Genomic DNA, 15223 nt, shown 5'->3' on the forward strand with positions numbered 1-15223 from the left:
GACGCCGTCACATTCGCGAAGGCAGTGGCGCCGACTAGCGTTCCCTGCGAAGTTGATGCCTCGTGGTGAATTTAGCGGTGGCCGCAGCGCTGAACACCAGTAGCGAACAAAGAATACGATATGTTACATATCGGCGCAGGCATAGTAAAACGATCGCTCCGGCCGAGATAGCAACAGCTGACGCGCTGTTTCAAGCAAATATACCAACGTCTGACACGCCGATCACGAGGATGCTAATGCCAGCGATGTTCCTGTTGTTGATTTGTTTTTAGCTGCGGGACTGCTGCCGCCAGAAAATCCTGTCGCTGCTGCTGCTGCTGAAAATGAAGCTAATGTTGCTGAAGACAATGATGACGAAAGAAGTGAACGAGCTGGATGGATGATCGCGCAGCAAAAAGAGACGAAGTGAAAATGAGAATAGCTGGGCTTCTCCATTGGGCGGAACACCACAGGCTTGCTACCTATGCGCTGATATTGTAGACGGGGCCGAACGCCAGTCGCTAGAAAGGAAACTAAAGGGAAGATGAAGTGGAACACTGCACTGGAAGAGCAAGCGCGGATCGAGGGCAGAGAAAAAGCACCGGGAGCATAACGACGAGACAAGATTAAAGGGTAACGACCGAACAGTGAACTAACGCAACAAAAAAATATGATAGCTTCACAAACCCGCTCGAAGCGAACTAAAGTGATAGGGATTAGATGGGGAAAGATGCGCGCCAGGAGAAGCAAAACACTTATGTAAACCACCGGAAGACGGCGGAGCTTTAAATAAATCACCAGTAACAACAATTAAGTTCGCACTTTTCCAATAGTAATCTCAAGCGCCAGCGTGAATGACATAACCGTAACATGCTGACCTATCAGAGCATCGAACTGAGTTTAGACATGTTAATAAACGAACGAAATTTCACAGTGTTGGCCGCTTTTAGGCCAAATAATTTTATTACCTAAAAGATGACAAAAATGCTCCGTTGCGTTAGCAACCTAAAAAATATCGCTTTTCTTTCATTTTTTGAGCTGACCAAACTTCTTAGGCCACATGAGGCCATTTGACGCAATGAGCACTACTCATAAAAGCAATGACATGAGAAATAGAGCGAATTTTTAAGGGTTACCACCAACCGCCACATGTAACCTCCTAAACAATAATGTAATAGGAAAAAAATATATGATTTATTGTTAATAAAGGCAGGTAGGAGGCACCTCTCGTGAACGTCTTAACCATGCGCCTGAGTGTTACCGGGTCAGCACAACTTATTCGTTTATGCCACTTTTAGAACGTACTGCGCAACCCGGCAGTGTATAGCTACTATCGGCAGATTCGCACTACCCCTGGTAATTGGCAAATAAATCTAAAGAGAACGTACGTAGCGCAATAGAACGAGATAGCGAATATGTTGAAACACGTATTTCCATGGTCGTCCATAACTCAGCCAGTATTGAATATTGTAACTAAAATTAGTTGTTTCGGCCGGGCTAAACCGTGTGACTTCGTCTTACGTTTCACCCATTATAGAAACAACAACGCTCTCAATCGGCGCACGAAAACAGTCGACTTATCTGGCTTTTGTTAGTCAATCGCCACTCTTATCAAAGTATAGGCAATTAATACCATCATGGCCACGATAAAATCAACGAGTTATATATTTATGTGGGTTGTAAACGGGGAAAAGATTAAGTCGGGGTCCGTAGAAGCCGTTATTCCGATGCCCGGTGACAGTTCATCACGGCTAAATAGTTTCATCGCCTGTTGCTTACTCGCCCAATACCGTTCGTCTCACCAAATGCTGTTCAATTTCTCATCGAATAGACGTCAGCATATACACGGCGGAGCACCCGTCTGGACATGCATCGATACGTGTGCCGAAAAGCTTCTGCTTTTGGTCTAGTGAATTTGGAGAAATGGGAATATGGAAAGACAAAATCCACCATGGCTCAATAGAATAATTGTAATGGTCGCATTCGAAATAAATCATACTTCTCCGAGAAACTGTGAGGGGTACGTTCTTGTGTCTCGGATGCTTGATAAGCGCAAGCACTACTTTCACATAAAACATTATAGGAATATCTCATTTCTGCTTCGAGCCGTGTGATCCTCTCTGCCGCGACTGGTGAGACTGTGTAGTGGCGCATTGCTATCGCGGTTGCCACAGGTCTATCAAACAAACGATGGAATAATACAGAAAGTTTAGTAAAAACATTGGTATTTCGCCATATTGTCGGGTACAATATTATTGTACTATAATTGTGCGGGACCAATCCGCACACTGCAAGCGTCCCTTTGGGTGTCGCATACGCCAGTTGCATAGTGAAACAAATATAAAAAAAACAGTAACAGTAGGAGATTCATAGCCTGATCGTCAGTCAATTAACTCGCCTTTATAGCCTGACAGCCTGGGGAAATATTTCGGCAAAGGAAAGCAAATATTAGAGAGATAAAGATGAAAATACGGCTCCGATCCTTAGGTAGTTCTAAATTCAATCAACTCAATTTTTGGTTTATTTAATAAGAATCGATTTTACTCCGTGGTATTTATCGAAGGCATCCTTAAATCTAGTCGAATACGGTTTACGTAATGTTGGTAATAAGTTTGCACCGCATCTTCTGATAGTAAAACACTTCCATGGGAAAAACTATTGGATACCATAGTGAATAATCATTCAAGATAATTGCGGCCAGACGCATTAACGGCCTAGAATACGTTACTGGAAAAGCAAGTAGCAAACGAGGATAAAGACATTGTTTCTCTAAGACAAAGATATATGTTGTTTGAAATAAAAATCTACCACGACATCGTAAAATGGTTGACGCACCAATTTTTTTTCTTATCCTTTTTAACGTCCGGTGTAAACTAGACAATGCGATTCCCTAAACACCCTGTGTAAGAAACAATCATCTATAAGACCAGCAAAAACTAGTTGACGCCGCGCACCAATTTAACTTAATTTACTTTCTCATCCCATATTTGCCACTTGTTAATTGTGTTTCCTACTTAAATCAATATCAAAACAAAACTTTTCGTCGTTGTTTGTTGAAAGCACATTGTCGCCATACTTGCCGAATTCTTCGATTCTGTAGCACATTAGACCCCAATACGTTCACAGCCTCTATGTGTAACCACCAGCTGGCTTTTATGGACGCAGAGAAACTCAAAATCGGCCGACTTCTACATTTTCCGCATACGCAGTGATACTTACCGATACGACCATCACCTGCACCACTGTTCGCTACCTCGCTGTTCGCAACACTCCCTCTGTGTTATGCCGTTCTAATACGCGCTACCTCACACAAATAAAGGTATAGGAAAGATCCGCCGTTGCGTACGCAGCATTACATCGGCACTGATCCGCAGTGCTGTCCGAACTGCTCTTAACTGCAGTGGTTATAGCATCGTCCTTACCCGACTATGCCGCACGCACGTACACACGGACGCACGAACACCTGTCGTCTGCGCAAGCGTACGTTGTGGATGAGTTGAAAGCGGCGACGATCGTGACAGAACTGACCATCACAGATGGGAGACAAACGCTTTGCGAAGACGTATTCCCAATATCCAGTGGAGGTAGACACCCTTCCTATTGTCATTGGTGCTCCTCTTGCGAATGTGTTTTTAGAGGTTCGAACAGGCAACTGTTCCCCCTTCGTCCGCTGCCTCGAGACAGCTGTTTTAGAATGAATTAATTAGGAGTTGGGTCCGGTCGACGCACGACGATTTTATGCCATTGAAGGGGTATATGAGATAGTTGTTATGAGCTTATAGGCAGTGCTATTTTATATACTATCCGATTAACTGTTATCGCAGTGCTTCTAGCGAACTATGCGACACAACCAGTCTGACGACTCGCGGTTATTACGATTCAATTTTTATCTATAGTTCTAATTGCTTTTGACACTGTGACCTCTTTAAGAGTTGTGAGGTCCACTTTTCGACCCAACCGTAGTTGGCTCGCGCAAATATTGAATGCATTTGTGTGTATCTTGAATCGTTAAGATTCAAGCATATGTGTACATTTAACTATCTATCTGAAATCGTTTACTCAATACCGAGCTGATAAAGATTTTTCACTGGTGCTCAGTATTTATCTTTCAGAGGTCGTGGCTCAGAGACAACAGAGAATCGCCACGTAAGCACGCCATCATCGATTGTTTTTCTGCTTTATTTGTAAGCCGATAACTTACAAGGTTTTTAAAAATTGCAACCAGACTACTCAAGTTACGAACAGACACCATTTACAAGATCCCTAGAACTGCTACTCAAGTTACGAACAGACACCATTTACAAGATCCCTAGAACTGCTACTCAAGTTACGATGCTCTTTGGTCCCTAATAGAAAAAGAAGCTATATCTATGTTATTAGAATTATGCTTATTCTATGCGATTTTTTTTTACGTTTACAAGCTAACGTGAAGCTATGCGGTATCACTTCAAAAGCAGTTATACTGGACAACATGATTGAAGAAGGTATGCGTAGTTGATAGGCGCATCTGTCTAAGAAAAATGCAACACAGTAATCTTCGTCTTGCTAATTTATCACATTAACAAGTTGGCAAAGATTGTGTGGTTTGTATTATAGATACAACGACATTAATAGAAGCAATAAGGCATCGTCTAGACAAATCGTTCGCTCCCGTCTCTAGTAATCCCTGTATCTGGAAGTATCTAGAAGAAGAAATAGAAAAAGAATATTCTCTACTATATTAGAAGAATATTCAAAGTAGCTAACTAAATAAAGCAGCTATACTACAAATGAAGTAGCTTTTGCCGCTAGATCTTGATCACCTTCACTATTTACATGACGCGAAGGACGTTAACTAGGTCGTAAGCGCGGAATTTTTCTTCGGTCCGTAATAGGTGTTTCAGATACAAACCTGTTATTTTTATCCTATTTACATTGTACCATGACATTTCTTTAATATTAAATAAATAAAGTTTCTAAAATATAAAAGTAAATAAGTCGTGCTATGTCCCTTTGATTGAAATACACTTTTACTTTTTTGATTCTCCGTGCTCTAATGTCCATCATACGAATTTTAATTAAACGGGCAGTCCTACGATATATGGCAACGAAGATTAATGGCTGGAAAAGCGTAATTGGGCCAAAACGAGAATTATGGTACATCGCGAAATATGCCATGTTAAACTTCCCCTCGACTGTTCTTTTTCTGTGATCAACTTTAACCACATCTATGATCGATTGAACATTTCAGTGTTCAAGGGTGAATCGGGGACATTACGATGTCCTGCAGCCTACCCGCTAGTCGCGCTTGGCTCCAACGGCTTTCCCATGAGTAACTCTTTTCAAAGACGTTTCTTCTAGAACGATTGACGTGCAGCTTTAATAGACACTCTGTTTGACTGAAGTGCTGGCTAATAGGTAATCTCGAACTTTAGCGCGTCCCATGTAGCAGCAGTTTCTTTGGCTCAGCCTTAGTTTTCGGTAGGAGAATCTCTCACTCTGCAGCTTCTTCTGCTAATTCCATAGATTACAGTTATTTAATTTAACTCACTAATTTTCTTTTGGTGCAAAAGACGGTTCGTTTAAGTTGTATTTCATAGCTTTGGTATCTGGGCATGGCTTTTGCACACGATCTTCAGCCCCTTGTGGTGGCTTAACGATGGGTCATTATAGGTTCATGGCATAATCCGGATGACATTTACAGCGAATCGGAGCAGAGCGAACCAATTAATTGTGTTGTGATAAGATTAGTATAACTCGTGTGATACGCACAGATAGTAACATGAATGGAAATACGGTTGAAAAAAACACACACAAGCTAAAATAATAGGAAAACACCTGGCTAAAGGGAGAAATCCTAAAGGTTTTGGTCCAACATAAATTGATGAGGAATTGTCAAAGTCTTTAATTTTAAGACAAATGGCATAAATTAAATATATTTTCATTTATACGTATTCATTTATCTCACTCTTAATTTTAGCAATATCTACCTATTATTTCATCATGTGCCCATCTATATATTTTTACTAACATGGACTTATCGTACGCTTCTCCTTAGAGCCCTCATTTATGAGTCAGCGAAAAATACATAAAACAGGAACTGTTCTGTTGTAGTTTAATCGGAGCATAATATGCATTCAGCACCACAAACACAATTGAACAACAAGAAGCGACACACAAACCGTCCCACAGTTGATTCGTTTTTCTTTTCCGAGGGCAAACCCATTTACGTTTGCGGCGGATAGCGAAGGGCCGCTTCGCACCGCACGCTTCTAGTTGGTCAACAACGTACCGATGATGAAACGGCAAATGGAAAAATGTACAGCAGCGGAAAAGAAATTCCATAAAAAGGAAATATATTATCAACGTTTATATGGCAGCATAGCATAAATCGATTTACATGGCACAACTGTCGAGCAGTTGTCCGATTGCCGGTACCTTGTTGCCCCCGTTGATGAACGACGGAACCGGATCCCAATGAGAACGAAAGTACATTGTGTAGCGGAACCGGTTACCGCGGCAACGCAGCCTTCCGATTTCGAACGGTAGCAGTAAACCCCGCGAGGGAGCCCGCTGTTAGATTCTGAAATGCATGAGTCGTATCGAAATTACGATAAAAATTCTATTGATTACGCTGTTGTCTAGATCGTAATTCAACAGCTGCATGTCGTAACAGGCTCGTCTTGAGCTATTTCTCGTCAAATAAGGTCACAAATAATATCCAACGGATTATATACGATTATCGTTCTGGTTAAATGTGTTGGCCTGAGGGATTCCGCAATAGGTAAAATGAAGAAAATTAACGAGTTCCAGAAAAAGCGTTTTGCAAGGAGTTGCACAAGCCGACTCTTACCTTTAACAAATTTAGCGTGTCCTTACACACATATACATAATACGTTAGCTGTCTGAACTCATCATTTCGTTTATTGTTTCCTGATTATCTACAGCAGCGGGACGTGAAAATGGCGCCGCATTTTTTTCTATCAATTCTGAATTATATGGTGCCCATCAATCTTTTGATAACCAGCTTGCTCGAACTGTTTCCCAGAATACAGCGCGACAATACAAAAAAAAGCCAAAACATGTTGTCTATTTAAGAAAACCCATCCTTAAAATATCGTCGATTGCTATTATTCGGCTAAGGAATCCAGAACCTTAAATAGTATGGATGTGATTACTCACCGAACAGGTGATCTCTACCCGACTATTTATATTCCCGCTTCTGAGCAAGCGATAAGCAAGAAAAACTGACGCAGATGGTACGGTCAGACTAATGAAAAGAACAAACCTAAACAAACTAATAACCAATAATAATAACGATAATAGTCGATAGTGGAAACTGATCTTCTGGTTGACAGCGTCACTAGTAAGAAGAATACTGACGAATGAAAACATCGTCCGAAGATGTTCACTTTAAAAGTATATATTAGATCTTCAATGAGCTGATTCAACAGACTGCACCCATATCTCCTAAAAACGTAATAAGAGTCTGTTAAGTTCGGAACGTATTCATTCCATTGTAATAAACACTGAGTAGAAAAAGTATTAACAAGTAAAATTAGATGTTTTTCGTTAAAATATAATACGAAAATTTTCTTCTTAGCACAGCTAGGATTTGATATGATAGGTTATAGACCTTATTAAGAGATCCCTAAGCCTTATGCACCAGTGAACTGGACGGTCAATAGAGAGTTATGAATCGTGGGGTTGTTGTCTCGGTGTCTCAAAGTACCTTAGTCATTTATTCCCACTGACCCTGGCGAAAAGAATAGACAATGGAAGCAAAACAGAAACACCTTTCTCAAGTAATCGATTGGACGCACCAACACGCATACGCACTATGCATTATTCTACACAAGACGATAATCAACATGGAAAAGCAACAAATAGTCGTGTCGGTAAAATGTCAACGATAACAATAAAACTTCTGTGGTAAACAGCCGCAAGAGCAATTCTCCAGGCTACAAATTATTGTTGTTCGGTTTAGGTCCATCACCAACCCGTTAGATATTTTTACTTATTATCTAAATTCGGCGTACAGAAGCAGAAAATGAGATGCTTACCGCCTGGAACACGTACTTATGCATAGGTAGGTTATTATAGAAGCGGAAACAATCGGTTGCTGAGTGTTTTACGGTTAACGCCTTCAGTATCTAGACGCCTCGAAAAGGTCCGCTTATAACTGCACAGTGCTAGCCTTAGGTCATCACATAGCAATGTTGTCAAAACATGTACGCTTATGTTACTACCGCGATGGAATTTCTTCGACTATATGTTATGTTTCCTCTAAATTGTTTTATCAAAAGAATCGCACGCGTGTTGTCCATTTGTTAGACAGTGGAGCTACTGAATCTGTCCTTTTGAACGATAACAATAAGTTTAATTGATCTCATTAATAATACAAGCCAAACAAATAGTAAGCCGTATATGCAGGTACGATTCTCAACTATTGTAACATACGAGCGCCATTGATCCTTAATGATTTGCACCACCACGCTGTTACGCGCTTGAGTTTCCATGGCTTTTTATGATATCCAAAATATTGGCATAGCTGTAAAGAATCATTTCCATCCAGGCCCAAGCGTCAACGAATCGGCGTTTTTCCTGCACATAGTTTTTTTAATCTGTTTATCTGTGCCTCTGTAAGTCATCACGAAGCACGACTCCAGAACGATCTTCTTACGCACCCCTGACCCGATCAGTGCTACCCGAGCAACCATGGACAGCCAGGCCATCAAAGCCGCAGTTCTAGTCTTGCAGCTGGGTTTTTACCCTCGCTTTATAACGTAAAAATCGCGCAATTGTCGCAAGCATTAAGACTCGACATAATTTACTTTAGTTAAAGCCTGTACTTACTACATTTAAGGCCTGTTGACACTATACAAGTGAAAGGAACGTATACTTAAAATTAACCAGAATTTCGCCAGTCATTGGTGCCTCTACTGGTTGGTTTTCTAAGACTATATCATTCTCGGTGGTGACATGTTATTTCCCGTTTCCAGTCACTGGAATTCCGTGGTTCAGAGGGCGAATTGTTTTGATACGCTGGCCTATTATTGCCATACGTCACGCGGCAGACCCGAAATTTTGCAAATACAATGACGAGGACGATTACTGAACGCATGAGGATTATTACAAGCGGGTTGATGATTGCTCCACTAAAATTTTACCCACGATATTGGATAATTTCCGATCGTCTACGGGGCAAAGTTGACCTATTACCCCGCTTCTGTTCAAAAGCTGAAAATAATAACACCAAACGATTTTAACATTTTCGGCTGTGACAGCGACTTCTGATGGTATAGTAACGATGGCCTGGGGGATGCGACACCCTTTTGCTGTCAATTATCGAGTTATTAGTTGTCTGCTAACGTGGCAACGATTAAATAATATAACGTAATTTGCCCGATGACATGACCAGGCTAGTCATCTACTGGATCATTCGCGAAGATACTAATCGTTGGTCAAGAGCTGAAGCCTTATGTCACAACCCCCCGGCAACCCTCTGTAACGACGGTTTAGGTATCCGATACAGCGCCGTCAAGCCCCTATTTGGTATCATACCGACCTAAAACATTTAAGTAGACACATAACCGAAAAACGCTCATCTAATAGGGCACATGTTTAACACAAAACGTAATTACACTGAGACGGTGGCGTAATGTAAAAGATCATGCCATACACGCTTGTTTTAATAACTACTCATTGCGATAATGATAATAGATCATTCAAGATACGAGTCCCTGTATTCGTTTACCTTTTAGTTATACTGAAGAGCACAAGCCCTAGCAGTTTTTCTAACAAGTCGTCCAAACCTATGTTCATAGATAACGCAATCGTACAATACACTACTACATAGTATAGATTGTATTGAATATTCCAAACAACGAATAAGAAACGATTAGATCTGAATTGGACCCGTATTTAGTTTCCATATAGCACACGTGTTTGCTTTCCAAATCAATCGCTACAAACGCACTCGCGTGTTCCTCTTATTTGCCAACCAATCGACACACAGTATCGCGTCCATGATTGGCGTTTATAGGAAGCTTGCAAGCATAGTTGAGGCTTAGTTCGTAACCTGACAGATTTCGGCTAGCGTAGATATTCAGATTGGTATTGATCCGCCACCGGTCTGCAAATCTCAGCATCGCGTATTACAGGAAGCACGTATCGCTAAGAGACTAACGTCGCCGGGGCAAAAAACACGGCGACAATTGGACCCTTTCGACTTCTGTCTTCCTCAACTTTCTCCTCGTGTTTGACTACCTAGATAAACGATGCACCCTGATCAAAACATTATCGATTCGGTCCAGCCATCGCTTGACGCTGGCCGAAAGCAATTAACTTTGGCTATTTAAATTTCAAAACAAAAAAACACTGGCCATTTTATTTAGTAGTAGTTAACATTTAAGACAACCGTAGCGAAGCTGACGTCTGTCGGATCGCGTATAGCGGCGCATTGTTCAGTCAGATAAGCAATAAGTGAAAGAGTCACAAGTGTTTGTTTATTGGTTGTAATATTTGTTTAGTATAACTAAGGCTTTATATTACTTGTCCTTGAAAATTATCATAAACATTTCTTTTTTTACTATATCAGATGTTTTAACATTGATCGTCATTTTATTATCCATGAAAGTTTACACACAAACGCCGCACGTCGACGCTTATTTCTAGTCACAAGTCACAATGACGAGCTATTATGGCGGGCACACGCATTACATTAAACTTGACAAATATCTTATTAAATTTGACTGCATTCGAAGGCAACCTTTAATAAAGTTTGATGTCATTTTCGCTTATGGTTTGTTACAATTTCTAACACCCTAAAAATTAGTAAAAAAAATAAAAAGCCACCTTCATACCCTATCACATAGATAGACCAGAATCTCATCGCGATAAACGCATTGCAATTATCTTAGAAATCCGATTGTTAAGCTTTGGGTGTCCACTACATGCAAACTGTTCGAGTAGATGAATACAAGAACTCTTGTTCCCTTCCAGTTGCTTGCAGTGGTGATTTAACAATTGACATTATAGAGGATTCATTTTTCGCTGCTTATTAGAGCAATGCGTTTGAGCGAGAAAAGAGGCGAGACAAAAAACGATCCCAAAATCCGTCCATCGAAGTCCTAGTTTGTGCCACTGTGTCTGCCGGCGTAAGTTATTTTACTTCGTCAAAATTCTATCTATACATGCGGCCCTGGTTACCACTTGAATTTGTCAATGAGTTAAATTGTTCGATTAGTTTTCTTTTTCCTTTTCTGCTTGTGGCTCGACTTCTCAAAGAAACAACGACAGAAAACGACGAAAATGCTCACAGTTCCAATACGGAACATTAGCCTTTCAATTATCAGGCAGAAATCTGTCGCAAAGGCAGGTGTTGCCCGTAAACTCGTTTGCTAACAGACATATTCATTGGATGGTAGGTAGGTCGCACAGAATTGCGGTCCTTGGTATTCAATATTCCTGCTCCTATTTTGTTCGAGCAGAAGGAAATGCCAAAAAAAAAGATTCACGAATAGGCCAACCCCTTCAAAAGCAATGGAATAAAAGTCTTTATTTCCACGTTTTCTAATGACGAATTTGAGAATGTTCTTATAAGTGGTCTCATGGCCAGTCGTGTGATTTCGATTGGCTTCAGAACATTATCCTCCTCTACTGGTCAACAATGTTCTAACGGTATTGGATGTTCGGTAAAATTGCTATTTTTTTTTTCACGGAAATCCTGTAATAGCGGTACCATTTTAACTTTATGACCACTTCGTTTCAATGAACGGCAAGATCGGTAATGTCAAAATCTTCCTGTGTGCGGCTGATCATTGCAGCCAATGGGCCTTTCTTATATCGAAAACTACATGGTGACAGGCAATCTTCCTGGTTAATCAATCCGATGTTAGAGCTTTGTTTTTGCCGTGTTTGTATATACAGTTATATGTGTGAGGATTATGTCGTAAGATGTCGTAACAGTCAAGGCCCTATGAACACTGGCAACCCTTGAACCTAAAATTTAGTTCAGTTGAAGTGTAATAGATTACAGAAGAAAACAGCCGATTAACAATTTGACAATCACAACTGTTTTTATTATTATGATTAATTTTTCGTTAGTACAAAAGCTCAATGGGTAATGGATATATAACCGCCAGCTGTTTCAGACGCACATAGTGTTTGTAAAAAAAAAACTTAGTTCGCCTGACTTCATAAGAACATAAATACTAGATGAAGAACTAGAAAGATAGCCTCTTTCGGACAATTCGAGATCGTCGGTGTATACTGCATTTGTTATCGGAGGTCCGGCGAGAAGAATGCTATATTTCATGAGTGCGTACATTTATCCGAAGCATCTGTTCCACAATAGGTACCGTGCCTTGGGCATACACTTATAGTGAGAGCTTTTTTATAGCTGCAAATTTTATACGACAACTAGAAGACAATCACAGATCAACTGTGCTGCAAGCTCATGCATTCATTACGTATATTCTGTAAATGATCGAATAATTTCATTGACAAATTAACTATCGCTGGAAAATGCACACAACAATCCCGTACAAATTTAAGATCACAACCCTGATGACGAAATGCACCGGCAACCTACTTTTGTCGAATACTCGGCATATTTTAGAAAAAGGCAAAACATTACTGTGATGTATTGTCGAATCTAAATGTCGAAGTATTTGATATGTTTCTTTCTCATTGTTGTGTCATAATAGGCCATGGGAATGACAAAGGACTGCCGCATGTGACGTCGCTGCGTGGTATGGGGCACGAAAACTACAGTAGACTGGGAAAAGAGCTACCGATTTAACTGATGACGCGTCGGAAACTATATACATACGAACTGTCTCCGTTTAAAAGCGCCCAAGTCTATTCTAATCGCTAATCTTGCCAAATTATCTAGGCGAAATTTACATAATCGGACACAGCACATTGCGCGCCTAAACGATTCTACTTGAGAAAAACATGTTTTAGCCAACTTTTGTTCAAGCAAGTTATTCGACAGATAATTGAGGACACCAAGGTAGCTTAGAAAATGTATGCACGCAACGTAAAACTTAAATATTACAAGACTAGCTTGTCGTATCTTGATCTATTCGTAAAGTAAATGAGAAGCAAAGATGTTATATTGATGAAGATGGGTACTGACGAATTTTCTAGCAGTGACTCGAAGCACACACAACAGCGAAGATCTATTTTGGCTCTTTCCGTGCAAAATGGTTCAAGTCGATACAAAAGTAGGCTGCTATAATGTCCATATTTTCCCAAATCAGTAAAAATATAGGTCAAACCTAGCCGCGGCCCACGCAAAAGAAAGGCAATGAACGTTAACTTGACGAATGTATTTTTCATGAAAAAAAAAAGCCGATCTTTTCAACGTCAGCTAAAGAACCTAATTCAGCGTTTTCGCACGGGAGCTCTATTCATAATAACAACAAAAATTGCTAAAATCGATGACCTGTGCATGGACAACCTGTGCCGCTTCTGTCGAGCTTACTTTTTAAAGACTGACTTTCTTTTTTCATTTCGAAAACTGTCTAAGGCTTGTTTGTGTGCATATGAACTTGGCATAGTCAGGCGAGATTTCTTTTTGCCTATCCGTCTTGGCTGACGCCGGGAATGTCAGCGCTCAGAAGAGCCGCGGGGGCATTGCCCTTCTAAACTGCTAATGACAGACGGTGGCATAGCGAAGATCGAATGGTATTCGCCAAGTGGACATTCAGCTCTGCTATGATGATCTGGTTTACTGGATAGATTGTGGATCTGAGCGACGTGATTTTTTCGGTGACGTAATTTGAATGAAAGTTCAGGTAAATCGCTTTTTCATGTATGTATACAGATCCTTTGAGAAACATCATTTTTTTTTACCTAAATCGAGAGTATATAAATTATATGCACAGTTAAACCTCGAAAATACGCAGTGAATTTCAGTAAAATATATCAAGTCAGTCAACTGCTATAGCCGTCTGTAAAAGGTTTGTTACGAGGCATGTCCCTGACATGCTCAGTGAGTGACGCGGCGTGAGAAACTTGAAGGTGAAACACCTTCCACACATATATTAACGAACGCCTACCTCTCTCATTTCGCCATCGCTGTACCCATAATAGTACAGTGGTTACGGCCTAACCTAAAACACTTAGTGATCTAAGTTCGATTCCTGCCATAGCCTTAAAAAGCCAGTCGTCCGAACCAATACCTGATGGCTTAATTCCAAGACGTCAAACTTAACAGCGTATTAACGCCCAATTAAGATCATCACTAAAGGACTTAGGTAATCTCTCTCGCGCTTTTGTTTTCTTTTCTACTACCTTTAATAATATCATGCTTTCGTCTCTTTATACCCTGCACCTCGTATAAGTCGCTTTAATTGATCTCTCTTTTACAATTCTTTCTTCAGCTGAGCTGTAATTATCAATTTACGGTATATTATCAGTGTGACTAATATTTTCATTGATTTTCAGCTATTTCTGTTTCGTTACAATCGCCACTGCGATGCGGTGATATACCGACATTGATTGTTATAATCACATCACAGAGACTGTTACTACGATTGTATGGCTATTAAATCGTGATTTCTCTTCCTGGGCCGCGACACTTAACAGCCAAAAAAGCAAACCCGAAATCTCTTCGTTTTCTCCGCTATTCATCGTTCACGTATTCCACTGGGCTGTCAGCAGTAAGCGCTGAGGAAGATAAGCCGAGGGACTTTGGTCATCGGTGTCACAACATGCCAAGGCCTCCATTGACATCGTCTTTAGAGCAAAGTTGCTCACTTTGCGTTTCGCACGAGTATTAACAGCGGTAATAGCCCGCTGATAAACCCCTGTTAACTACGGCAACGCAAGCGGTTCGTTCACAACAAACGGAGATCGATAACAATCGATGGTGGAAGTCCGGGTCAAAACTTTTTGGTTGATAACTGACAATTTTAACGCCCAATTAAATAAAAGAACTCTATTCAAGAATACGTCGACATGCTTTACACATAAATGAAAAACGCTAATTCTATTATAATTTATGAAGGCAGACTTCCATAGAGACCAGATGTTCAGGGAAAGAAGTAAACACAGAAAAAGCATTATACATTTGTCGGCTTGTATTGTAGCACCTGTCTACCAAAATAAATGAATGGCTCGTTTGTACGCAGCATGTCACTGCGAAACACAATTGCTTTTGATATCGTTTGATGAAGTTACACAATACTTATATACATATATATATATATATATATATATACAATTTACAAAAAAATTCTCACTGCGACCGGAT

General features: G+C 40.4%; 1 protein-coding gene and 1 long non-coding RNA gene across 18 annotated transcripts in view; one reads left to right on the forward strand and one right to left on the reverse strand.

Moving 5' to 3' along the window:
* Nucleotides 1–4057, reverse strand: part of LOC111255475 (uncharacterized) — a 56141-nt gene extending 52084 nt beyond the window's left edge. Inside the window, exon 1 of the mRNA XM_086984863.1 lies at nucleotides 3199–4057. Coding sequence (XP_086840989.1) covers nucleotides 3199–3210 — 12 coding nt within the window. The 5' untranslated portion in view covers nucleotides 3211–4057. The remainder of the gene's footprint in view (nucleotides 1–3198) is intronic.
* The window catches only part of LOC147758284 (uncharacterized), a 44761-nt gene extending 29732 nt beyond the window's left edge, over nucleotides 1–15029 (forward strand). For 8 of the 17 annotated variants that reach the window (XR_015324830.1, XR_015324825.1, XR_015324826.1 and 5 more), the window contains one exon: nucleotides 273–2806. This is a non-coding gene — a long non-coding RNA (uncharacterized LOC147758284). Of the gene's footprint in view, nucleotides 1–272; nucleotides 2807–13495 lie in introns of those variants that run through there. The other 9 variants (XR_015324843.1, XR_015324840.1, XR_015324842.1 and 6 more) reach the window with 4 other exon arrangements.
* The last annotated feature ends 194 nt before the right edge of the window (nucleotides 15030–15223 follow it).

Source organism: Varroa destructor, unplaced genomic scaffold (assembly GCF_002443255.2).
Source record: "Varroa destructor unplaced genomic scaffold, Vdes_3.0 BEIS01000001.1, whole genome shotgun sequence".
In the NCBI taxonomy this organism is placed as follows: Eukaryota; Metazoa; Arthropoda; class Arachnida; order Mesostigmata; family Varroidae; genus Varroa; species Varroa destructor.